Source organism: Balaenoptera borealis (assembly GCF_965194805.1).
Source record: "Balaenoptera borealis genome assembly, chromosome: 15".
NCBI classification, from domain to species: Eukaryota; Metazoa; Chordata; class Mammalia; order Artiodactyla; family Balaenopteridae; genus Balaenoptera; species Balaenoptera borealis.
Genome location: NC_138871.1, coordinates 51557752 through 51584605, shown reverse-complemented (window position 1 = coordinate 51584605; position 26854 = coordinate 51557752). Strand labels below are relative to the sequence as shown.

The window sequence follows — 26854 nt, the reverse complement described above, 5'->3', positions numbered from 1 at the left end:
CCAGCTCCGTTTTTTTCCCACAAGACTGCTTTGGCTATTTGGGGTCTTTCGTGTCTCCATACAAATTTTAAGATTTTTTCTTCTAGTTCTGTAAAAAATGCCATTGGTAGTTTGATAAGGATTGCATTGCATCTGTAGATTGCTTTGGGGTAGTATAGTCATTTTCACAATATTGAGTCTTCCAATCCAAGAACATGGTATATCTCTCCATCTGTTGGTATCATCTTTAATTCCTTCCAACAGTGTTTTATAGTTTTCTGCATAGAGGTCTTTTGTCTCCCTAGGTAGGTTTATTCCTAGGTATTTTATTCTTTTTGTTGCAATGGTAAATGGGAGTGTTTCCTTAATTTCTCTTTCAGATTTTTCATCACTAGTGTATAGGAATGCAAGAGATTTCTGTGCATTAATTTTGTATCCTGCAACTTTACCAAATTCATTGATTAGCACTAGTAGTTTTCTGGTTGCATCTTTAGGATTCTCGATGTATAGTATCATATCATCTGCAAACAGTGACAGCTTTACTTCTTCTTTTCTGATTTGGATTCTTTTTATTTCTTTTTCTTCTTTGATTGCTGTGGCTAAAACTTCCAAAACTATGTTGAATAATAGTGGTGAGAGTGGGCAATCTTGTCATGTTCTTGATCTTATTGGAAATGGTTTCAGTTTTTCACCATTGAGAACGATGTTGGTTGTGGGTTTGTCATACATGGCCTTTATTATGTTGAGGTAAGTTCCCTCTACGCCTACTTTCTGGAGGGTTTTTATCATAAATAGGTGTTGAACTTCGTCGAAAGCTTTTTCTGCATCTATTGAGATGATCATATGGTTTTTCTCCTTCAGTTTGTTAATATGGTGTATCACATTGATTGATTTGCGTATATTGAAGAATCCTTGCATTCCTGGGATAAACCCCACTTGATCATGGTGTATGATCCTTTTAATATGCTGTTGGATTCTGTTTGCTAGTATTTTGTTGAGGATTTTTGCATCTATGTTCATCAGTGATATTGGCCTGTTGTTTTCTTTGTTTGTGACATCTTTGTCTGGTTTTGATATCAGGGTGATGGTGGCCTTGTAGAATGAGTTTGGGAGTGTTCCTCCCTCTGCTATATTTTGGAAGAGTTTGAGAAGGATAGGTGTTAGCTCTTCTCTAAATGTTTGATGGAATTCGCCTGTGAAGCCATTTGGTTCTGGGCTTTTGTTTGTTGGAAGATTTTTAATCACAGTCTCAATTGCAGTTCTTGTGATTGGTCTGTTTACACTTTCTATTTCTTTCTGGTTCAGTCTCGGAAGGTTGTGCTTTTCTAAGAATTTGTCCATTTCTTCCAGGTTGTCCATTTTATTGACATATAGTTGCTTGTAGTAATCTCTCAGATCCTTTGTGTTTCTGCAGTGTCAGTTGTTACTTCTCCTTTTTCATTTCTAATTCTATTGATTTGAGTCTTCTCCCTTTTTCTCTTGATGAGTCTGGCTAATGGTTTATCAATTTTGTTTATCTTCTCAAAGAACCAGCTTTTAGTTTTATTGATCTTTGCTATTCTTTCCTTCAGTTTTTTCCCTTTATTTCTGATCTTATCTTTATGATTTCTTTCCTTCTGCTAACTTTGGGGTTGTTTTGTTCTTCTTTCTCTAATTGCTTTAGGTGTAATGTTAGGTTGTTTATTTGAGATGTTTCTTGTTTCTTCAGGTAGGATTGTATTGCTCTAAACTGCCCTCTTAGAACTGCTTTTTCCTCATCCTATAGGTTTTGGGCTGTCGTGTTTTCATTGCCATTTGTTTCTAGGTATTTTTTGATTTCCTCTTTGATTTCTTCAGTGATCTCTTGGTTATTTAGTAGTGTATTGTTTAGCCTCCATGTGTTTGTATTTTTAACAGATTTTTCTTGTAATTGATATCTAGTCTCATAGTGTTGTGGTCGGAAAGGATACTTGATATGATTTCAATTTTCTTAAATTTACCAAGGCTTGATTTATGACCCAGGATATGATCTATCCTGGAGAATGTTCCATGAGCACTTGAGAAGAAAGTGTATTCTGTTGTTTTTGGATGGAATGTCCTATTAATATCAATTAAGTCCATCTTGTATAATGTATCATTTAAAGCTTGTGTTTCCTTATTTATTTTCATTTTGGATGATCTGTCCATTGGTGAAAGTGGGGTGTTAAAGTCCCCTACTATGATTGTGTTACTGTCGATTTCCCCTTTTATGGCTGTTAGCATTTGCCTTATGTATTGAAGTGCTCCTATGTTGAGTGCAGAAATATTTACAATTGTTACATCTTCTTCTTGGGTTGATGCCTTGATCATTATGTAGTGTCCTTCTTTGTCCCTTGTAATAGTCTTTATTTTAAAGTCCATTTTTTCTTATATGAGAATTGCTACTCCAGCTTTCTTTTGATTTCCATTTGCATGGAATATCTTTTTCCATCCCCTCGCTCTCAGTCTGTATGTGTCCCTAGGCCTGAAGTGGGTCTCTTGTAGACAGCATATATACGGGTCTTGTTTTGTATCCATTCAGCCAGTCTATATCTTTTGGTGGGAGCATTTAATCCATTTACATTTAAGGTAATTATTGGTATGTATGTTCCTATTACCATTTTCTTAACTGTTTTGGGTTTGTTATTGTAAGTCTTTTGCTTCTCTCGTGTTTTCTGCCTAGAGAAGTTCCTTTAGCATTTGTTGTAAAGCTGGCTTGGTGGAGCTGAATTCTGTTAGCTTTTGCTTGTCTCTAAAGGTTTTAATTTCTCCGTCGAATCTGAATGAGATCCTTGCTGGGTAGAATGATCTTCGTTGTAGCTTTTACCCTTTCATCACTTTAAATATGTCCTGCCACTCCCTTCTGGCTTGCAGAGTTTCTGCTGAAAGATCTGCTGTTAACCTTATGGAGATTCCCTTGAATGTTATTTGTTGCTTTTCCCTTGCTGCTTTTAATATTTTTTCTTTGTATTTACTTTTTCATAGTTTGAGTAATATGTGTCTTGGCGTGTTTCTCCATGGATTTATCCTGTATGGGACTCTCTGTGCTTCCTGGACTTGATTGACTATTTCCTTTCCCATATTAGGGAAGTTTTCAACTATAATCTCTTCAAATATTTTCTCAGTCCCTTTCTTTTTCTCTTTTTCTTCTAGGACCTCTGTAATTCGCATGTTGGTGTGTTTAATGTTGTCCCAGAGGTCTCTGAGACTGTCGTCAATCCTTTTCTTTCTTTTTTCTTTATTCTGCTCTGTGGTAGTTATTTCCACTATTTTATCTTCCCGGTCACTTATCTATTCTTCTGCCTCAGTCATTCTGCTATTGATTCCTTCTAGAGAATTTTTAATTTCATTTATTGTCTTGTTCATCGTTGTTTGTTCGCTCTTTAGTTCTTCTAGGTCCTTGTTAAACGATTCTTGTATTTTCTCCATTCTATTTCCAAGATTTTGGATCATCTTTACTATCATTATTCTGAATTCTTTTTCAGGTAGACTGCCTGTTTCCTCTTCATTTGTTTGGTCTGGTGGGTTTTTACCTTGCTCCTTCATCTGCTATGTGTTTCTCTGTCTTCTCATTTTGCTTAACTTACTGTGTTTCGCAGGCTGCCAGTTTGTAGTTCCCGTTGTTTTTGGTGTCTGCCCCCAGTGCCTAAGGTTGGTTCAATGGGTTGTGGAGGCTTCCTGGTGGGGGGGACTGGTACCTGTGTTCTGGTGGATGGGGCTGGATCTTGTCTTCCTGGTGGGCAGGACCACATCTGGTGGTGTGTTTTGGGGTGTCTGTGACCTTATTATGATTTTAGGCAGTCTCTCTTCTAATGAGTGGGATTGTGTTCCTCTCTTGCTAGTTGTTTGGCATAAGGTGTGCAGCACTGTAGCTTGCTGGTCATTGAGTGGAGCTGGGTCTTAACGTTAAGATGGAGATCTCTGGGAGAACTTTGGCCATTTCATATTACGTGGAGCCGGGAGATCTCTGATGGACCAATGTCCTGAACTCGGCTCTCCCACCTCAGAGGCACAGGCCTGACACCTGGCCGGAGCCCCAAGACCCTGTCAGCCACATGGCTGAGAAGAAAAGAGAGAAAAAAAAGAAAGGAAGAGAGAAAAAAATAATAAATAAAATAAAATAAAGTTATTAAAATAAAAAATAAAAGAATTATTAAAAATAAAAAAATTAAAAAGTAATAAAAAGAAAGAAAGAAAGAAGAGAGCAACCAAACCAAAAAACAAGTCCACCAATGATAACAAGCGCTAAAAACTATACAAAAAAACAAAAAGAAACAAAAAAAAACCCGGACAGACAGAACCCTATGACAAATGGTAAAAGCAAAGCTATACAGACAAAATCACACAAAGAAGCAGACACATACACACTCACAAAAAGAGAAAAAGGAAAAAAATATATATCTATTTATAAAAAAAAAAGGAAGAGAGCAACCAAATCCATAAACAAATCTACCAATGATAAACTCTAAATACTAAACTACAATAAACATAAAACCAAAAACAAATTAGATGCAGATAGCAAACTCCAAGTCTACAGTTGCTCCCGAAGTCCACCGCCTCAATTTTGGGATGATTCGTTGTCTATACAGGTATTCCAGAGATGCAGGTTACATCAAGTTGATTGTGGAGATTTAATCTGCTGCTCCTGCTGCTCCTGGGGAAAATTTCCCTTTCTCTTCTTTGTTCGCACAGCTCCTGGGGTTCAGCTTTGGAATTGGCCCCGCCTCTGCATTTGGGTTGCCTGAGGGCATCTGTTCTTCCCTCAGACAGGACGGGGTTAAAATACCAGCTGATTAGGGGGCTCTGGCTCACTCAGGCCAGGGGGAGGGAGGGGTGCAGAATGCAGGGCAAGCCTGCAGTGGCAGAAGCCTGCGTAACATTACAACAGCCTGAGACACGCTGTGTGTTCTCTTGGGGCAGTTGTCCCTGGATCATGAGACCCTGGCGGTGGCGGGCTGCACAGGTTCCTGGGAGGGGAGGAGTGGGTAGTGACCTGTGCTCACACACAGGCTTCTTGGTGGCTGCAGCAGCAGCCTTAGCGTTTCATTCCCGTCTCTGGTGTCCGCACTGATAGCCGCTGCTTGCACCCATCTCTAGAGCTCGATTAGGTGGTGCTCTGAATCCCCTCTCCTCGCACACCCCAAAACAATGGTCTCTTGCCTCTTATGCACTTCCAGACTTTTTCCCGGACTCCCTCCTGGCTAGCTGTGGCACACCAGCTCCCTTCAGGCTGTGTTCATGCAGCCAACCCCAGTCCTCTCCCTGGGATCTGACCTCCGAAGCCAGAGCCTCAGCTCCCAGCCCCCACCCGCCCCGACGAGTGAGCAGACAAGCGTCTCAGGCTGGTGAGTGCTGGTCGGCATCAATCCTCTGTGCGGGAATCTCTCTGCTTTGCCCCCTGCACCCCTGTTGCTGTGCTCTCCTCTGTGGCTCCGAAGCTTCCGCCCCACCATCCCCCACCTCCACTAGTGAAAGGGCTTCCTAGTGTGTGGAAACTTTTCCTCCTTCACAGCTCCCTCCCAGAGGTGCAGGTCCTGTCCCTATTCTTTTGTCTTTGTTTTTCCTTTTTTCTTTTGCCCTACCCAGGTACGTGGGGAATTTCTTGCCTTTTGGGAAGTCTGAGGTCTTCTGCCAGTGTTCAGTAGGTGTTCTGTAGGAGTTGTTCCACATGTAGATGTATTTCTGATGTATTTGTGGGGAGGAAGGTGATCTCCACGTCTTACTCCTCCACCATCTTGAAGGCCTCCCATCAAAAGCTTTTTCTTCATCTATTGAGATGATCATATGGTTTTTATTCTTCAGTTTGTTAATATGGTGTATCACATTGATTGATTTGCATATATTGAAGAATCCTTGCATCCCTGGGATAAATCCCACTTGATCATGGTGTATGATCCTTTTAATGTGTTGTTGGGTTCTGTTTGCTAGTATTTTGTTGAGGATTTTTGCATCTATATTCATCAGTGACATTGGTCTGTAATTTTCTTTTTTTGTAGAATTGGTCTGTAATTTTCCTTTTTTCTTTTTTTTTTGTAGTATCTTTGTCTGGTTTTGGTATCAGGGTGATGGTGGCCTCATAGAATGAGTTTTGGAGTGTTCCTTTCTTTGCAATTTTTTGGAAGAGTTTGAGAAGGATGGGTGTTAGCTCTTCTCTAAATGTTTGATAAAATTCACCTGTGAAGCCATCTGGTCGTGGACTTTTGTTTGTTGGAAGATTTTTACTCACACTTTCAATTTCATTACTTGTGATTGGTCTGTTCATATTTTCTATTTCTTCCTGGTTCAGTCTTGGAAGGTTATACCTTTCTAAGAATTTGTCCATTTCTTCCACGTTGTCCATTTGATTGGCATAGAGTTGCTTGTAGTAGTCTCTTAGGATGCTTTGTATTTCTGCAGTGTCTGTTGTAACTTCTCCTTTTTCATTTCTAATTTTATTGATTTGAATCCTCCCCCTCTTTTTCTTAAGGAGTCTGGCTAAAGGTTTATCAACTTTGTTTATCTACTCAAAGAACCAGCTTTTAGTTTTATTGATCTTTGCTACTGTTTTCTCTGTTTCTATTTCATTTATTTCTGCTCTGATCTTTATGATTTCTTTCCTTCTACTAACTTTGGGTTTTGTTTGTTCTTCTTTCTCTAGTTCCTTTAGGTGTAAGGTTAGATTGTTTACTTGAGATTTTTCTTGTTTCTTTAGGTAGGCTTGTATAGCTATAAACTTCCCTCTTAGAACTGCTTTTGCTGCATCCCATAGGTTTTGGGTCGTCGTGTTTTCATTGTCATTTGTCTCTAGGTATTTTTTTATTTCCTCTTTGATTTCTTCAGTGATCTCTTGGTTATTTAGTAATGTATTGTTTAGCCTCCATGTGTTTGTATTTTTTACGTTTTTTTCCCTGTAATTCATTTCTAATCTCATAACGTTGTGGTCAGAAAAGATGCTTGATATGATTTCAATTTTCTTAAATTTACTGAGGCTCGATTTGTGACCCAAGATGTGATCTATCCTGGAGAATGTTCCGTGCGCACTTGAGAAGAACATGTAATCTGCTGTTTTTGGATGGAATGTCCTATATATATCAATTAAATCTATCTGGTCTATTGTGTCATTTAAAGCTTCTGTTTCCTTATTTATTTTCATTTTGGATGATCTGTCCATTGGTGTAAGTGAGGTGTTAAAGTCCCCCACTATGATTGTGTTACTGTCAATTTCCTCTTTTATAGCTGTTAGCAGTTGCCTTATGTATTGAGGTGCTCCTATGTTGGGTGCATATATATTTATAATTGTTATATCTTCTTCTTGGATTGATCCCTTGATCATTATGTAGTGTCCTTCCTTGTCTCTTGTAACATTCTTTATTTTAAAGTCTATTTTATCTGATATGAGTATAGCTACTCCAGCTTTCTTTTGATTTCCATTTGCATGGAATATCTTTTTCCATCCCCTCACTTTCAGTCTGTATGTGTCCCTAGGTCTAAAGTGGGTCTCTTGTAGACAGCATATATATGGGTCTTGTTTTTGTATCCATTCAGCCAGTCTATGTCTTTTGGTTGGAGCATTTAATCCATTCACGTTTAAGGAAATTATCGATATGTATGTTCCTATGACCATTTTCTTAATTGTTTTGGGTTTGTTTTTGTAGGTCCTTTTCTTCTCTTGTGTTTCCCACTTAGAGAAGTTCCTTTAGCATTTGTTGTAGAGCTGGTTTGGTGGTGCTGAATTCTCTTAGCTTTTGCTTGTCTGTAAAGCTTTTGATTTCTCCATCAAATCTAAATGAGATCCTTGCCGGGTAGAGTAATCTTGGTTGTAGGTTCTTCCCTTTCATCACTTTAAGTATATCATGCCACTCCCTTCTGGCTTGCAGAGTTTCTGCTGAGAAATCAGCTGTTAACCTTATGGGAGTTCCCTTGTATGTTATTTGTCGTTTTTCCCTTGCTGCTTTCAATAATTTTTCTTTGTCTTTAATTTTTGCCACTTTGATTACTATGTGTCTCGGCATGTTTCTCCTTGGGTTTATCCTGTATGGGACTCTCTGCGCTTCCTGGACTTGGGTGGCTATTTCCTTTCCCATGTTAGGGAAGTTTTCGACTATAATCTCTTCAAATATTTTCTCTGGTCCTTTCTCTCTCTCTTCTCCTTCTGGGACCCCTATAATGCGAATGTTGTTGCGTTTAATGTTGTCCCAGAGGTCTCTTAGGCTGTCTTCATTTCTTTTCATTCTTTTTTCTTTATTCTGTTCCGCAGCAGTGAATTCCACCATTCTGTCTTCCAGGTCACTTATCCGTTCTTCTGCCTCAGTTATTCTGCTATTGATTCCTTCTAGTGTAGTTTTCATTTCAGTTATTGTATTGGTCATCTCTGTTTGTTTGTTCTTTAATTCTTCTAGGTCTTTGTTAATCATTTCTTGCATCTTCTCAATCTTTGCCTCCATTCTTATTCCGAGGTCCTGGATCATCTTCACTATCATTATTCTGAATTCTTTTTCTGGAAGGTTGCCTATCTCCACTTCATTTAGTTGTTTTTCTGGGGTTTTTTCTTGTTCCTTCATCTGGTACATAGCCCTCTGCCTTTTCATCTTGTCTATCTTTCTGTAACTGTGGTTTTTGGTCCACAGGCTGCAGGATTGTAGTTTTTCTTGCTTCTGCTGTCTGCCCTCTGGTGGTTGAGGCTATCTCTGTAGGTCCTTTTCTTCTCTTGTGTTTCCCACTTAGAGAAGTTCCTTTAGCATTTGCTGTAGAGCTGGTTTGGTGGTGCTGAATTCTCTTAGCTTTTGCTTGTCTGTAAAACTTTTGATTTCTCCATCAAGTCTGAATGAGATCCTTGCTGGGTAGAGTAATCTTGGTTGTAAGTTCTTCCCTTTCATCACTTTGAATATATCGTGCCACTCCATTCTGGCTTGTAGAGTTTCTGCTGAGAAATCAGCTGTTAACCTTTTGGGAGTTCCCTTTTATGTTATTTGTCAGTTTTCCCTTGTGGCTTTTAATAATTTTTCTTTGTCTTTAGTTTTTGTCACTTTGATTACTGTCTGTCTCAGCATGTTTCTCCTTGGGTTTATCCTGTATGGGACTCTCTGCGCTTCCTGGACTTGGGTGACTATTTCCTTTCTCATGTTAGGGAAGTTTTTGACTATAATCTCTTCAGATATTTTCTTGGGTCCTTTCTCTCTCTCTTCACCTTCTGGGACCCCCTATAATGTGAATGTTGGTACGTTTACTGTTGTCCCAGAGGTCTCTTAGGCTGTCTTCATTTCTTTTCATTCTTTTTTCTTTATTCTGTTCCGCAGCAGTGAATTCCACCATTCTGTCTTCCAGGTCACTTATCTGTTCTTTTGCCTCAGTTATTCTGCTAGTGATTGCTTCTAGTGTATTTTTCATTTTAGTTATTGTATTGTTCATCTCTGTTTGTTCTTTAATTCTTCTAGATGTTTGTTCTTTAATTCTTCTAGGTCTTTGTTAAACATTTCTTGCATCTTCTTGATCTTTGCCTCCATTCTTTTTCTGAGGTCCTGGATCATCTCCACTATCATTATTCTGAATTCTTTTTCTGGAAGGTTGCCTATCTCCACTTCATTTAATTGCTTTTCTGGGGTTTTATCTTGTTCCTTCATTTGGTACATAGCCCTCTGCCTTTTCATTTTGTCTGTCTTTCTGTGAATGTGGTTTTTGTTCCACAGGCTGCAGGATTGTGGTTATTCTTGCTTCTGCTGTCTGCCCTCTCTGTCTTAAGATATTTTCTAATTTCCTTTTTGGTTTCTTCTTTGACGCATTGGTTGTTGAAGAGTGTATTGCTTAATTTCCACATGCTTGTGAATTTTCCAGTTTTTTTCTGCTCTTGATTTCCAGTTTCATTCTATTGTAGTTGGAAAAGATACTTGATATGATTTCAGTCTTCTTAAATTTTTGATACTTTTTTTGTAAACTAACATGTGATTTATCCTGAAGAATGTTATGCATGTGCTTGAGAAGAATGTATTCTGATGCTGTTGTGTGGAATATTTTGTATATGTCTGGTAGGTTCATTTGATCTATAGCGTTGTTCAAGTCCTCTGTTTCCTTATTGATCTTCTATCTGGATGTCCTATCCATTATTGAAATTGGGGTATTGAAATCTCCTACTAGTATTGTGTTGCTATCTTTTTCTCCCTTCAGTTTTTTAATGTTTGCTTCATATATTTGGGTGCTCTGATACTCATAATTGTTATATCTTCCTGGTGAATTGACCCTTTTTTCATTATATAATGCCCTTTTTTGTCTCTTGTGACAGTTTTTGACTTAAAGTCTATTTTGTCCTTTATTAGCATGGCTACCCCTGCTGTCTTTTGGTTTCTATTTGTATAGAATATCTTTTTCCATCTTTTCACATTCAGTCTATGTGTGTCCTTAAATCTAAAATGGGTCTCTTATAAACAGCATACGGTTAGATCTTGTTTTTGTAATCCATTCAGCCATCAAAAGTGTTACAGTTTTTAAGCATTTCTTTAAACTCAGTTAATTTATAAATCTGGATACTTTTAAATCCAAGTGTTTCTCAGAACAAATGGCCTCTAGTAACTTGAATTTTTCCCCCTCATTTTATATTCTTATTTTCTCTTTCTCCTTTAACAGAGACAACATATCTGATTCATTGGCAAGACCACAATCTGATCCCAAAGATGTGCTCCACAAACCCAGGCAATTGGGTCACATTTGATGATGACCCTGCTTTTCAGTCTTCTCAAAAGTCAAAGAATTTCCCTCTGGAGAATCAAGGCATTTGTAGGCCAAATGGACTTAAACTGAACCTTTCTGTTACTAAGGAATTTCCCAGTGGATATTCCTCCACCAGCAGTACCCCTCTCTCCTCTCCAATCATAGACTTTTATTTCAGTCCAGGACCTCCAAGTAACTCTCCTCTTTCTACACCTACCAAAGACTTCCCAGGTTTTCCTGGCATCCCCAAAGCAGGGACTCATGTGCTTTATCCTATTCCAGAATCAGCTTCAAACAGTCCACTTATACCTGGAGCAGGATCTTCCTTATTGCCTACTAAACCAACCTGTTTATCCCATGCTTCCTTACTCAGTGACCACTCATGTATACATCCAGCTCCCAAAGTGGGTCTTCCAGATGAAATGAGCCCTCACCAGGCTGAAAGCCTAGGGTTCCAAAGTGATACTCCCCAGTTTCAGTATTTTCAGGAGGACTGTGCCTTTTCAAGTCCATTTTGGAAAGATGAAGGCAGTGCTTCCCAGCTCACCTTTGACCCTCCAGGAAGCAGAAAGATGGTCCCATCAAGAGACAAAGAGATGCCTATTGATCAAAAAGGCTTAAATCAATGTTCACTCAACTACATCTGTGAGAAACTTGAACATCTCCAATCAGCTGAGAACCAAGACTCATTTGGAAATTTGTCTACGCAGTATCTGTATGCTGAAGATGCTGCCTCTTCCTTTGTCCCCCACATGCTCTTCAGGAGTCAGCCAAAAGCCGGATGGGCTTTCATGTTGAGAATTCCTGAGAAGAAGAACATGATGTCTTCCCGTCAGTGGGGGCCAATTTTTCTAAAAGTCTTACCTGGAGGAATTTTGCAAATGTATTATGAGAAGGGGTTAGAAAAACCATTTAAAGAGTTACAGCTCAATCCATACTGCAGGCTTTCTGAACCCAAAGTTGAGAACTTTAGTGTGACAGGAAAAATCCATACTGTGAAGATTGAACATGTGTCTTACACAGAAAAAAGGAAATACCATTCTAAGACAGAAGTGGTTCACGAACCAGACATAGAACAAATGCTGAAGTTGGGATCCACAGAGTACCATGACTTCCTTGACTTTCTGACCAGTGTGGAGGAGGAGCTGATGAAGCTGCCAGCTGTTTCAAAACCAAAGAAGAACTATGAGGAACAAGAAATTTTCCTTGAAATTGTGGACAACTTTTGGGGTAAAATCACTAAAGAAGAAGGAAAATTGGTTGAAAGTGCTGTGATAACTCAAATCTGTTGCCTCTGCTTTGTGAATGGGAACACAGAATGCTTTTTAACCTTGAATGACCTTGAGCTGCAGAAACGAAATGAATGCTATTTTGAAAAAGACCCAGAAAAGAAGGGGATTGATATTCTTGACTATCATTTTCATAAGTGTGTGAAAGCACAAGAATTTGAGCAATCAAGAATCATTAAGTTTGTACCTCTGGATGCCTGCCGGTTTGAGCTGATGCGTTTCAAGACCTTGTATAGCGGGGAAGATCTTCCCTTTTCCCTGAAGTCTGTAGTGGTTGTCCAGGGGGCGTATGTGGAGCTTCAGGCCTTCGTCAACATGGCCCCGTTGGTCCAGAGACCATCCTTAAGGTCCTGTGACAACATAATGATACACTTTCCTGTTCCATCGCAGTGGATCAAGGCCCTCTGGACCATGAACCTCCAGAGGCAGAAGTCCCTGAAAGCCAAAATGAACCGCCGGGCGTGTCTGGGGAGTTTACATGAACCTGAATCTGAACCTGTCATACAGGTCACTGTGGGGTCAGCAAAATATGAGAGTGCCTACCGGGCCGTCGTATGGAAGATAGACCGGCTTCCTGATAAAAATTCAAGTAAATATTCAACACGCCAAGCTGATTTTCATGTGAAGTCACTTAAATGTTTTCACCCTCCTCCTTGGGTTGAAACCAGGCTGAGGCAGTTGGGGTAACGTCAGTCAGCTGAGGCCATGCTTACATCGCTGGGTGGGAGATGGAACATTTAGTCAAACAGCTGGTTTATTGTGTTCCCTTATGCCTATTTCTACCAGATAAGTTTAGCCTAAAATTTTTTTAAGATAGCATAAGAAATACCATCTGAGGCTAGGATTTTATTATGGATGGCGGTACCAAGGGAAAATTTCTAGTTGGACCTCTTGACATCAACCGTCAGCCTCAAATATTAAAATTATTGTTCATATAGCTTAGATTCCCTAACTGACCTTAAATTTAAGATCTGTCATCCTTGAATATACCTGAACTTTTTTGTATTCTCAGCCAGTACCACTTCCTCCTTAGGTTTTGTTCCGTGCTTCTTGAAATAAGACTACCTTTCATTTTTACCCAAGTTAATTTCTTTTGCTGAATTGACCAATTTGACCATCTTGACAAGTTGTTTTAATTTTAATTAAGCATTAAAATTCGGTTACTTTTTTTTATTTTGCAAAGCAAACAATGAATCTAGAAGTTTAGAACTTTGAAGAGACAGCCCTAGCACTGCATTTATTTTAAAGTAGTAAGTTAGTAGTGGGTGTAACATAATAAAGCAAAAAAGCAAAATTTGAAATTAGGGCTGCTGCCTGTTTTAGTTCAGTTATTGCTGGCAGAACACTGGGCTATGGAGCTAAGTTGGGGGCAGATTTGGGGCATCTGAGTTGATGCATTCATCATTTAGGCAAACCTTTATTGAGCACTTACTGTATTCCAAGTGCCACATCAGATGCTGGGGCTAAAGAGAAGTAAGATTGATCCCTGTTTCCAAATAGCTCACAGCTGGTCTAATCCTTCAGGAGAATTTAATTACATCCTAGGGCCCTCCATGCTGTGGACTGCAGAGGAAGCATTTTTATTCAGGGTGGACCTACAGCAGTGTTTCTCAAAACTGGCCGTCAGAATAGCCTGAGAGCTTTTAAATAACCTTGATGTTCCAAGCTCTACTCTATGCCAATTAAATCAGAATCTCTGGGGGAGGGCCCCAGGCACCCATATGTTTTGAGAGCTCCCCAGGTGAACCTAATGTATGACCCAGGTTGAGGGAAACTGCTCTGCAGGTCTCGTGATGTTTTGGGGCAGGAAGAGCTAGCCCCAGACTACAGTGGACCTAAGGGGCAGCATGCCACCTTGTCTGTGCCCTGCAATTTTCTGGCTTAACATCTGTCGACTGATTGTATCTTGAGCTACAGACAGGGCCCAGCAGGTGAGAGACACAGCTGGCAGCTGAGGAGTCCTAGGCCCCTGTGCTGAAGGGAAGCCCCCATTCAGTAGCCTTTCCTGACACTCCCTGCTTTTCTCCATTCATGCCAAATTCCCCTCCACAGTGTTCTCCTGACTCACGGTAGTTGGTGGTTACCTTCTAGTTCCAAGGAACAGCCAGGAGAGCCCAGGCCCAGGGCGGGGAGAGGCAGTGATAGGATAGCGTGGTCACAGGCGTGACCTCTGATGGCACCTCCTGGTCAACTCCAGCATGATGGGAATATCTTCCAGGATATCATCCACAGCGGTAATGCTTCCTGCCTTCTTGATAACGTTGCTGGAGGAGCAAGTTCAAACCATTCTCAGATTATCTCCCCCCAGGGAAACAGATTTTGAGGTTTTGAGTGTGTGGTTCCAAGGGATCTATTCTCAAAGTTATTTGTGCTACTTTTAGGTGAGAGACGTTATAAAAATCAGAATATCGTTGCCTTTTATTTTGCTGAACACAAAGGGAAAGGGGGAGGCAGGCTGGAAGGTGAACTGTAACCTCCTTGGTCCCCAGATGTCCTCTGAGGTCTGGGTGATAACCTGACTCCTGTTGTTCTGGGCCCAGAACAAAAGGTCAGGTGCACCTTTTGCATGGATTTGCAGCAATGCTTATGCCTCTGAGAGAGGAGCACAGAGGGCTCAGCCTGCTGGCTTGTCCAACTGGGGTCAGAGGGCCAGGGGGACAGGTTTGCAAGGAGCCCACTCCAGCTGCTCTACCTCGGAGCAGGCACTCCAGCTAGACCCTCGGGGGCAACCACACTTTTTTTATTTTCAAACTGAGAACCCATACCAATCATTCTTTTCTAATTTTGGAAGGAGAACAGCATACAAAGCTTCTTGTGAAAATGATCCTGTTCATAACAGTGCATTTTCTCAGAATTAATGGTAGAGTTAATTGATTCAGTCAACAAGAATTTAGTAAGAGGGCTCACTCATTCACACGTCCATTCCACAAACACCCACTGAATTTCCTCTAGGTACAGGCTCCGTGCTGGGTGCTTGGAGGATACAGATGCAAACATGATCCCTGCTGTCTGGAAACAAATCTAGTAGGCGAGGCAGACGCGGAAGCAACTATCCAAATGAGCTGTGGAAATCTGCTCTCTCCTATTCTGGAACGTGTACAGACGTTATCTAATAGGGGTCCCAGAGAAAGGAGTCCTCAACTGCAGGGGGCAGTAGGGAAGGCTCTGCTGGAAAGGCGATGCTTCAGCTTGGCCTTTGAGAATCAGTGGGACTCCATGAAGGATAGAAACAGCAGAAACACAGGCGTGTCAATGGGGGATCTTACCTGAGTTATGGGACCGAGGGGATAGTTGGAGAAGAAACCAGCCTGCCAAGAGGGTCGTGAGCCATGCTGTGGGGTGTGGAGCTTGTCAGCAGGGCCTCCGGAATGTTTTCAGGCATGACTGTGACGGAATCCTACCTTGTTTTAGAAAGTCAGGCGTACGTTGCAGAGGAAAGATTCAGGAGTAGATTATAGTACAGGGAGGCTGGTAGGAGGGGAGAGAGGCTGAGCAAGGTGGAGGGCAGTGGGAGCACTGAGACAGAGGTGAGCGGTGGGTGAGCGAATTCAGAAGAGGTGACCCCGAGACAGTGACAGATGGTCTGTGGGCCTGGGGGAAAGGGAGAGGCTGGGAGCAGGTCCGGTTGGGCAATGGTGCCATTAGCTGAGATAGCCTGTCCTCACTCCTTTTAAAATCTGTTTCCCAGTCCTGGCTGCATGTTAGAGTCATTAAAATCGTTAGAGCTTTAATATTTAAAATACCCATATTTAGGCCTCATCCCTACCAATCAGACTCCGGGGGTGAGGCCCAGCTATTGGTGCTTGTAAGAGGCTCTCCCATGCAGCTGGCCTCGTACTTCTCCTGGGAGGCCTGTCATGCCCTCCTAGGCATCATTCCTCCCTGCTCCGTGTATCCCTGTGTCTTCTAGAGCCCTGTTATTGCCCTCCCATCCATATTTACCAATAGTTGAACTCACTGAGAACAATTCGAAGAGTGTGCATTCCCAGAGAGGCTGGCTGGACTTGGTCTTGGCCTCTGGGAATTCTTGTGGAAGACTGTCATAGCACCAGGCTCACACAGAATGACATTTTACAAGCATTCCAGACAATTACATGGTGAGAATTCACTGACCAAATTCTTTGGGATCAAAGCTGCTTTGTTCAAATCAGGTCTGTGCACCAAGAGGAGGCCCGGGAAAAGGCAGTGAGGCTGTGTCTGGAGTCGGGGGTGGGCAGGGGGAAGCTCTGAGCCAGGCTGGGGCCCAGACACTTCTGGGATCACGTGGTCCCGTCACCAAGGCTTCTCCACGATAGGGGTGGGGGGAGGATAATGCAAAGAGTAAGAGGCTGCCTGGCATTTTGCTTCTTGAGAAGAAGCACAGAAAGAGTAAGGTTGGGGCAGAGCGGAAATCTTTATCCTAAGGCAGTGCTTCTCAAACTTCTGTGTGCGTATGAATCACCTTGTTAAAATGTGGACTCTGAATCAGCAGGTGGGGCTCCCCCGTACTGTGTCACCCACACGTGCTCCGGTGATGCCAGCGTGGCTGGCCACGGACCTCACGTAGAGGAGCAAGGATTTAGAGTATCTCGATGTTTCTATATGATTTTAAAATCACTTGGGTATTTAGAGAACAGAGGATTTTAAAAGAGCATCTCTAAAATGTTACCCTTTCAAGCTAGTTTCTGAAAAACCTGTTAGAAAAAAATATTTTTTAAAAAGGAAACTAAAAAAATATATGAAGTATATGTACTAACTTAAAAAAAAAATTTATGCCCCTTTCCTGGGGATTTGTGAGATTGGAATTGAATTTTCCTATTGGTGAAATAACTTATATGTGATTTCAGGGGAGGTGGGAAGGGATGCTGGCTCCTTAAATGTCTCTTCTACCAGCACGTCAATGCTTAATATTCCTTTAACAGTGGGTGAGCCTTTCGTTTTACAACAAAGGTTGTCCCCAGATAGTTCATTCAGGCTAAGGTGTGAATGACGACAGAGGACAGTTTCTTGTGCACAGATTTTGCTGGGGGTGGGAAAGAGGAGGAGGAGGAGGAGGGGAGGGAGGAGGAGGAAGATGAGGAGGGGGGAGGAGGAGGAAGAGAAGGTGGTGGAAAAGGAAGGGGAGGGAGAGAGGAAAAGGGAGGAAGGAGAGGGAGAAGAGAATGAGGCCGTTTGAAAACACCGATTAGCCATAGAGGGTACATATGGTAGCGTAGAATTAGAAAGAGAAGTGAGCATGGTGGAGGGTCAATTAACAAATGTATCTATCTCCATTTTCCCAATTTTACCAATTTTTAAATATGACTCGCCTTTACTTTTTTCTTTGCTCTCTCTTCAGCACATTGGTTGTTCTCTCCTCCTCCACTACTTGTGTCATCCTTCTACCATTCATTCCCTCCAGCTCTCACCAATTCAGTTTCAGATGTGAAATACTTTGGTGCAAGAGGGACCCTAGACCTAAGTAGATTTCGTGATTGCATTCCTGGTCCTTAGAAAGTGATGAGGGACTAATTACCGAAGCCCGAGAGTGCCCCCTGGTGGTCAGTACTGAGATAAAGAACATGATTTTCCTCTATCTTTTATTCATTCACTTGTAAATTCCACAAATATCCTTTGAGCCCCAAATGTGCCAGGCTTGTGCTAAGGACGGACATGATACTTCTCTTCATGGATATCAAAGTCCAAAGGGAGTGTGAGTTATTGAACATTGTAGAGTATTTAGAGTTTTAAAAGCCAGGAAAAATATGCCAGAAAACTTGAAAGGAAAAACGTTCTTCTTTTACCAGTTTTTTAGAAAAGTGGGTAGAAAGGTTTTGTTTCTAAACCTATTTTTGGAGTACTAGATCTTCAGCTTGGGTGATTTTCATTGCAAAAGTTCCAAAAGAGTTTTTCTTTAAAATGTGAATATCAATATTCACATCTAATATCAATTAGATCATCTGCAATATCATTTTCAGCTCTAAAAGTGTAGAATCATGGTGCTTTCATTAGCAAAATTATGGTAATTAAATAACAATACTGAATTTATAATTGAATAGCACTGTGCACTTCTATCTATACCACTATAGTATACCATGTCCCTAGAGCTCTTACGTGTGCCAACTAGCTTGTTTAATCCTCACAGCAATCCCGTAAGGTTTGTGTTGTCACCATCATCATCACCCCCGTTTTCAGATGGGGAAACTGAGGCTCAGAGAGATCAAATAACTTGCCAAGTGTCACCCACCTTTTAAGTAGCAGAGCTGGGATCTGACCCCGGGCCATCTGAGTCCAGTGTTTATGTGCTTAACCACTATGCCATAAAGGACTGAAGAGTGCCTGAATTAAGTTTAAATAAACTTAGGTATCCTGCAGACAGAAGGCCAGAAAGGCTAATGGATTGTGGAATCTCCCCTGGCTTTGTGTGTGTGTGAATAAAGTTATCACTTGCCTGCAGTGATCTGGGTATCTTAGAGCACCTCTGAGGCCGCTGTTGTCCTCCCCTACAAGTGAGAGGAAACGCTAATGAGCATCTGTTGGTAAATTGATGGATGAGTTCTCAAGTCCTTTTACAGCCTTAGAATTCTATTAGTCTCTCTACAAGAAACAGGTTGTAAGGAATGAAAGGCAATTTATCTTTTAAGAATTAAGTGAAATCCTTTAAACTCTTGTTTTTGTGCCTAAAGCTATATTCTGATGGAAATGTTCTTTCTTGAGTCGTGTCAGTGGTGTAGTAATTTAACCTGGCTTTTGAAATTATTGTCATCTCATACATTTAATTTAAGTAAAGATAGCTGCATGGGATATGTAGATGCTGTGGACTAAGGCAACAGAATCATGGAACATTTATAGAGTTACTACAGTGATTACATTGAAAATATTTTTTACTCCATTGTAACACACACACATAAACACACACACACAGTACCTGACCCCTCTTAAAGCTTTTGTGTGTATCTGATATCCCTAGGTCTGGCACAGAGCCTGGCTTGGCATAGAGTAGATGCTCAATATATGGCAAAGTGAAGTGAAAACAGATATTTCATTGAAACATTGAAAGTCAGTATGCCCATATTTACACGGTACGTTTGTTCCAGTCAGAGCTTTAAGGAGGGTGAGTGGCAATCAGTGTACTAAAAGATAATCCATTCTACTAAAAAAAGAATACTTGGCCTAGAATATTTTCTGAAATGTAAAAAAATTCATTAAGTTTAACTTTTTAAAAAAATCATAATTCTTTATAATGTGACCTAATTTAGGCTGAAATTTACCTTTGCGTAATCTATCAATAAATAGAGTGGTAAGAAAATGAATAAATTAAGAAATATTGTAAGATCTTATTCAGTCTACTTAAGAGAAAGTTTTCTTTCTCTACAGATCTTACGCACATTATAGCCAAATAATGATGCTTAATATAAATATTACTCACCTTTTAATTTAAAAAACTTAGCATACTTTTATTATTCTGAATTAGAATCACCCAATAGAAGGCACTCACATATGAACTTGATGTAATTCTAAATTTTTCTGATCGCTGTATTGTTGGTCATTGTTTTATTTGAATAATTAAATGAAATATTAAACTTTCTTTTTAAAAAAAGAAACAGCATACTTCTCATTGAAAACATTTTGGGAGTTAACATATATAACTATATAATGATAAAGTTGTACTTTATTTTAAAGCCAGTACTTAAAAAATGCAGGTAGACTTCCCTCCTGTTAGTGCAAAATTGTGAATTTTTATGGTATGTCGTTTAATGGAATTCACACAACCATAGTGCTAATGGAAATGCTTATTAAAGAGAGGGATGCATGCCTCTTATGCTCAAGAGAAATGTTCAGTGGCCATTGAAATACTTTGACTGACCATTTGATTTTTTTCTTCAAGGTCCTGATCAGCCCCATTGTTTGTCATACAAACTAGAACTTGGATCAGACCAAGAAATTCCCTCTGATTGGTATCCATTTGCTACTGTTCAGTTTGGGATTCTTGACACCTGTGCCTCAAGGACAGAGGTCAGGTCTCTGGGGGTGGAGAGTGATGTCCAGCCACAGAAACATGTTCATCAGCGAGCCTGCTACAACATCCAGGTACATCCCGAAGCCCTGGAGTTCAAGTTGGGGCTTCCGAAGCTTTGACCTGATTTGGCTTTAGATATTTGCTTTGCCCTCATTAAGTGACTGTGTGTGTGTATGTGTGTATTTGACCTAGAAAAGAGTGATGGTCACCAGTGAGCCTAATTCTTCCCCTCAGTTCTAGAGAACATTGGGAGCCTGAGGACATAGTGCTGTGTACTTAGCGCTCAATGAAAAACGGGGCATTAAAAATAAGTTCACATTTCAGAAGCATATTTATAATAAAGATTTTGTTAGAACAGCATTTCCCAAGATGTGTTCTATGGAACATATGTCCCATATAATGATCCAAGAAAAAAATAAGTTGGGGAACGTCTTACACTAAATTAATGTTGAACAAAGGCTCTGAGAAGTTCTGCAATAAAGAAACTTGTTAACCTTAACTCAGTTTCTCACAACTCATCAATTATGGAATCTTGTCTCCTGTAAAACACCTATCAATATCTTCTGGAATAGTATTCTGTGGAGCACTCTTTGGGAAATACTGAGTTACTCTATCACCACAATTTTAAACTTTCACCATCAGCTCATCTACATTCTTGGGCCAGATGAATTAAAGAGTGACATACACTTGCACAAGTTTGTTCCTAAACTTGCTTTTCCTTCTCATCTTCAGACTCAGATATAGAGATAACCTCTGCCACACATTTCCAATAGTATCTTTTTTTTTTTAATGAATTAATTTATTTTTGGCTGCGTTGGGTCTTCGTTGCTGTGCGCTGGCTTTCTCGAGTTGCGGCGAGCGGGGGCTACTCTTCGTTGCAGTGCGCAGGCTTCTCACTGCGGTGGCTTCTCTTGTTGCGGAGCACGGCCTCTAGGCCCACAGGCTCAGTAGTTGTGGCTCGCGGGCTCTAGAGTGCACGCTCAGTAGTTGTGGCGCACGGGCTTAGTTGCTCCGTGGCATGTGGGATCTTTCCCGGACCAGGGCTCGAACCCATGTCCCCTGCATGAGCAGGCAGATTCTTAACCACTGCGCCACAAGGGAAGTCCCCCATAGTATCTTGAAATGGTGTGATTATATAAGACATCATTAGCACCAACTGGTGGTTCTATAATATGGTAACCAAGTCTGGATTTTTCTTTATTTTGGACTATCTGTTCAGAAGCCTGTATGTTTGGGTCCAGTGATTTTTATTCTGTTGGTAAAATGAATGATGAATGGGTGCTGTTCCTGTGGAGCCCCTTCAGGACTGAAGGACTTATTCCCTCGGCAGCTGGGAATTGCCCTGGATGAAGAAGGATGCCATGCTCCAGGTCACGCCCCCTTCCTGGGGCAGCCTGTGTCCAGTAACTGGTGGTCTAAAGACCCTTTTACCTCAAGTTGGAATAACCCTGCAGGGCCTTGCTAGCTTCAGCCCTCCCTGGGGATGGGCTGAAGCCTTTACTGTGACTGCTTTGCGGCCCGACCTCTCCCTCTTCCTGTTCTGCCCCCTCCCCTCCTCTCCTCGTCAGGTGTCCACCCCAGCAGCCCTCCCCAGTAAACTTCCTGCACACCAGTCTCCATCTCAGCATCTGCTTCTTGGGGACCCTGACCTGTAACACTAGGCATCTAAGTATTATGTGTGACCGCAATGTGTGTCAGGTGCACATGGAGATGTCATTTATACTGTTTGCTGTTCAGGGGATGTGCCAGTTTCACATAGTTGTAGAGGACCGCTCAAAATTATATACCAAAGTCTCTTTAGCTTTAATAGCACTGGTGGCAGTCAGTTTCAAAATGTTATCTTCCATTTAATAAGTATTTATTGAGCAATTTCAAAGTGCCAGCTGCTGCTGTAGATGCTGGGAACACAAAGGTGAACAAAAGACAACTCCCTGTCCTCATAAAGCCTACCTTCTAGTGGTGGAACAAAAAATAATTAGTAAACAAGCAAATAACATAATTTTAAGTAATGACAAATTCTAAGAAGAGAGTAAAAGAGGGTCACAGGATAGAGAGGGATGGAGGGCTTCCTTATCTAGTGTGGTCCTGGAGGGCCTCTGTGAGGAGGTACCGTTTGAGGTGAGATGAAAAAGATGAGGGGCAGGCAGATGGTTCGGCCCAACTGTTTACTGTTGTAAACTAGTTTTAGTTAGAGAGATGATTTTGGGTGTGCTCTAAATCTCAGGTGGGCCAGAGGCTGGATATATGATACTCAGGGGCATCTTTGATCACATGTCTAGCCAGATTTGTAAATGTCTTATCAGTATATGTAGTCTGTATACATTTTATAAAACCTGTGTCTGACTTAGAAGAAAGTTTGTCCTCTTCAAGATGTGACCCTAGAAGGGAAGGATTTGGGAGACTCTGTTGTCCCAAAGGAGAGCAGTGTGCTTCACTTGGGAACGGGCATGACAGGGTAGATGGGCTGTGTTTGTGTCCAGAGGATGTGGTGGCTGCAGTCCTTGCCTCATTTGCAAACGAGGACTGAAGCGATGTTACGCTGTGTTGCATTTGTTAACGCTGCCCCTGTTTTGCTTTTGCGTGACAGGTTGAAATAGAAAAGAAGTGGATTAAAATCGATGGAGAAGACCCAGATAAAGCTGGTGACTGCGTAACTCAGTAGGAGTAGCAAGAGTCAGTGATGACGACCCACTTTCCAAATACGGAATTCACAGAAACCACGCCAAGTTCTGCTACTGTAGAGTGGAAATGACAGGTCCAGTGGTTACGTTTAGAGAAGTTTAGACCTGCAACCGAACCGTCTGTACTTTATGCTTTTGATATGTTTGTGCCCTGGGGGTGTGATCTAAACTGTGTCTATAATTTTCATGATGTTTTTGTTTCCTAGTGAAACTCAAAGGCGCTGTTATTGTGACCTGACAGCCACTTGGCCAAAGCATTTTTGATTTTTGATTACTTGGTGGCTGATTGTTTTGCCCTCTGGGTTACCTGGGGCCATATTTATTATCCTCCAGCCCCTACCTCTTCTTATTGAGCTAGCACTAGTACTAGAGGACGAGGCAATCAAAGGAGACATAAACCAAATTACTTAATTTTCCCTCTTGCTCTTCTCTGAAACATGGCTAGTTGTAGGATGATGTTGAAACCACAGGCTAACATGGAGATGTGGGACTGTCTCTGACTCTGAATTATTTATCTTCCTGTCCTATTACCACACTGGTGAGTAACCATCAGCTGTATTTGGTACCTGTCTTTCACCCACGGTATCATTATTTTCAAAATACATTTGTATTCTGGTGTGTGCTGCAAAGAAGCTAGTTCTGTTGATACACATATTTTAGTACAAGTCACTAAGACATATTGCCCTTTGCTTGGAGAGATTCCTTTCAAAATGGAATCCCAGTATTATTGGACACTAGTTAAAATATTTATGTATGTTAAAAATGAATTTTTAAAGTTCATGAATATTGTTTCCCAGAAGTGCAGACTCTAAGAATGTATTTTGATAAAGTATTTTTTTTTTTTTGTAATTAACACAAGCTTCTCTTGAGTAGAAGTCTAAATCATATTATGATTATTTTATTAGTTCTGCTATCATGCTATTTATGCTAATTCTGCTTAATTTAGAGTAATTTTCTTTAAAAGATGAGCGAAGTGAAAGACACTAGATTATTTTATCTACGTTTCTAAGAAGTGATATTTCTATTCTTCAAAGTCAGGTAAATGTTTGTTTTTTAATGAAAAGCCAATTGCATTAGCAGTTATAATTCTGTTTATAATTTCCTTTCAGTGTTTACAGTGAAAGGTCAGACTTTTAAATTTAGGAAATCTATATTCTAGGTATTTTTTTAGTCAGAAAAACATGTGGAAAAAACATGTGGTATTAATGTACCTTCAATTTATGTTGATCCTTAAATATGATTAGGAGGTATTTTTCTTTATTTACTAGATTTGTTTTGAGTCAAAACTGATGTAATAGTGTTCTTCCAAACAACATTATTTGTTGGCCCACAGAGTTTGTCTCATACATTTTATTTAATGTTACATCACATTCATTTTAATCTGTTAAAAATGCAGATTAAAACAAACATTTATGATCTGCATCAATCAGCAGATTTAATGCTTTTCATTATTTTACTGTAAAGGCAAAGAATGCAAAAGTTGACTGTTAAAATGAATTGGTATTGCTCTTTTTAACTTCAGCTGATGTATTGCTCATAATATCATATGCTTGAGACTCACTGTTGATGTACAGGAGGGCAAATCTATGTGCGTGTCATTTAAAAAAAATTCCACCATCCTGCCTCATCGTCTGGTGTGGCACATTCTGGAGTGACTTCAATCTGCTCAGAACAAATATGGAGGCGGGCCGAACCTGATGCAGCTCCATGATACCGGGGACGGTAGCTGGGTTAATTACTGCTGGTCCTTTCAGATCTGTCTTATGGCATCCTGCCCATAAAGAACTCAGAGTCTGATTCAGATGAACTTGATGAATATTTACACCTCAAAGTAATTTCAGCCCAGGGTTCAATTAATCACCCCTTAGGCTTCACAGGTTGCCAGTATGTGTGGGTACCTCACTGCTGGGGTCATTTATTCACCGGCCCTCCAGCCTTCAGGAACATCTCAAGATTCAGTGCTGGAAATGTAACAAAAGGCTGACTGAAGCCCAAGTGAGTTTCTGCAGCAATGCAAAGGTTGCTGGCAGGAACAGCGGGGTGCTGCAGCATAATTGTTCATTTGCACATCTATTAGGATCCTTAAATATTCATTACTTAACGTTAAATTAACATTCTGTGTCAGGTGGAGAGGCGTTTTAATACAATTCTTCTGACCTCAGAAATGGCAGAAGGTCAAATGTGATCCTGATGCTCTAAGTGAAAAATCAGGTAGGGTCCACTTAGACTTACAAATTAAGAAGTAGAATATCCTTTGCCAGAAAGTAAATGATGATCTTCAAAACAACAACAATAAAAACTCCTGCTTTTAAGGTAGGGAATGGAGGAAGGAAGTGAATGAAGGAGGAACTACTCCTTTCTAGCATTTTAATTTAGGTAATTTAGATCAATGCTTAATGAGTTTGACCCCCTTGGGGGTCGTTTGTTTAATTGACACAATGGCAGACTTCCAAGGGGTTGGCCAGTTTGGGATGAATTGTTCTGCTCTAATTGGTTTGGTCTGGCTGCCTTACCAGTCAAAGGATCCTATTAACCGCCTAAATGAATTCATGGCTTGATGGTTACCTGATCAATTTACAGATCTGAATTTAAGGACATTTTCTTTTCTTATGGGGAGAGAAATAGTGTATCCATTAAAAAAAGTATGGAAAAAAACCCTTCCTAGCATGAATAAAGGCTGGCATTTTTGGACCTGATTTATATATTAAACAGTTCTAGGGTTTTAGTTCCCTTCATTCTGGGTCTGTGCTTTTGATATAGCCCTTTTTCTCTTATAAATTAGGTCAGAAGGCCTTCCTTAATAATGACTAAGTATTATTATATCTTATTCAAAATATGATTTTATGTCATCAATACAAATATAAAACAGATTGAGCCTTAATAATCATGTAACGAAGTATTTTGTAGATTGCATATTGATTTTTTAAAATTAAAGATGTATTTCAAATTTTTCTTGCTGTGCAATGGACTTATATCTTCTTTTGCAAGGTCTGGGGCAATTTTTTTTAAGGTATGAAATCAATTTCAATAACCTTAACCAATTGACTCTGTCAGGCAAATGTATACCTGCTTCACTATTAAGGACTCAGTGTACATGGTGTCTTGGCACATCCTGGAAAAATAACACAATCAAACTACAATTTGTGATGTTAAAGGAAGATTTTTAAAAGAGGATGTAATCATTACTCTCATAAAGAAATGATATGAGTATGTGCCCAAGATCTTACTTAACTCATTAACTAACGAGGGAACTGGTGAGATGTTACAAGTGGTTCTAAGGAGAATTCAAAGAGCAGAGACACATACAGGAAATAAGGAATTCTGAAAAGAATTTACAAATAGATGCAAAATGGATCTATCCATAGACCAATGTCAATAATCAGTTTCCCCTAATTAATTTGCATTTGTATGGACAAAGATCATGTATGTTATTATCAGTTTTCTAAAATTTACAGAGTTGTAAAATAACTCAAAGACAATGAAGGTGTTGATAACCTGGACAAATGAACTAGTTAGTCTTTCGCAATTCTTCCCAACGGGATGAACTTTATCACCAGGAGAATTCTAAGGAACTTGCAAACTTTGGCAACTAGAAATGATGTGCATGTAAAGAAATTTTTTTAAGTTTAGAAAATTATTTGTATGCAATTTTACAGAATCTATTTCAGATAAAGTGTGTGTGTTTTGGGGGGGCATTAAAGATATGAAGATAAATCAGCTCTAATAAAAACCAACCTAACAACCTCTCCACCCGCCCTTTGCATGAGGAAGCTGCCATGTGTTGAAATTCAATTCTTATCTAGCTATATTAAAGTTAAATTTCAAAACTGCATCAGGAAATGAAACTTCATAGAGGCCAGATCACTTGGAACTGTTTTAGCCACTACTGAAATTAACAGGGCTTGATTCTCATTGGGCAGGAACAACAAAAAGATTAAGTAACATAAACCAATCCTATTTATAACAAAATTTCTCAAATTCTGTCAATCATTTCTTTCCTGTTTTGTCTCAACTTCACCTAGACTCGCCTGCCCTCTTTGTATAGACACAAGGTGATTTCACTACATTTTGTTGGGTCTCTTCCAGCTCCTCCCCATTCTCAGTAGCTACTCTACTCCCAGGACCTTTTGTGCTGTTACCCAGGGTCCTAACGGACAAGGCTAGGTGTATTTAATTGAACCATGTGAAATTGACAATATTTAACCATTCTTGATGGTAATTTCGTGGCGCTCAACCTGATTGCCTGCATA

The 26854-nt window shown here is 40.3% G+C and overlaps 1 protein-coding gene across 4 annotated transcripts in view; it reads left to right on the top strand.

The window, feature by feature from the left end:
- The window catches only part of STON1 (stonin 1), a 57526-nt gene extending 31974 nt beyond the window's left edge, over window positions 1-25552 (top strand). For 3 of the 4 annotated variants that reach the window (XM_082358126.1, XM_082358128.1, XM_082358127.1), the window contains 3 exons: window positions 10573-12534; window positions 19792-19994; window positions 22511-25552. In XM_082358126.1, the coding sequence (XP_082214252.1) occupies window positions 10620-12534; window positions 19792-19994; window positions 22511-22585 (2193 nt within the window). In that variant the 5' untranslated portion in view covers window positions 10573-10619 and the 3' untranslated portion in view covers window positions 22586-25552. Of the gene's footprint in view, window positions 1-5153; window positions 5322-10572; window positions 12535-19791; window positions 19995-22510 lie in introns of all 4 variants that reach the window. The other variant, XM_082358129.1, reaches the window with a different exon arrangement.
- The last annotated feature ends 1302 nt before the right edge of the window (window positions 25553-26854 follow it).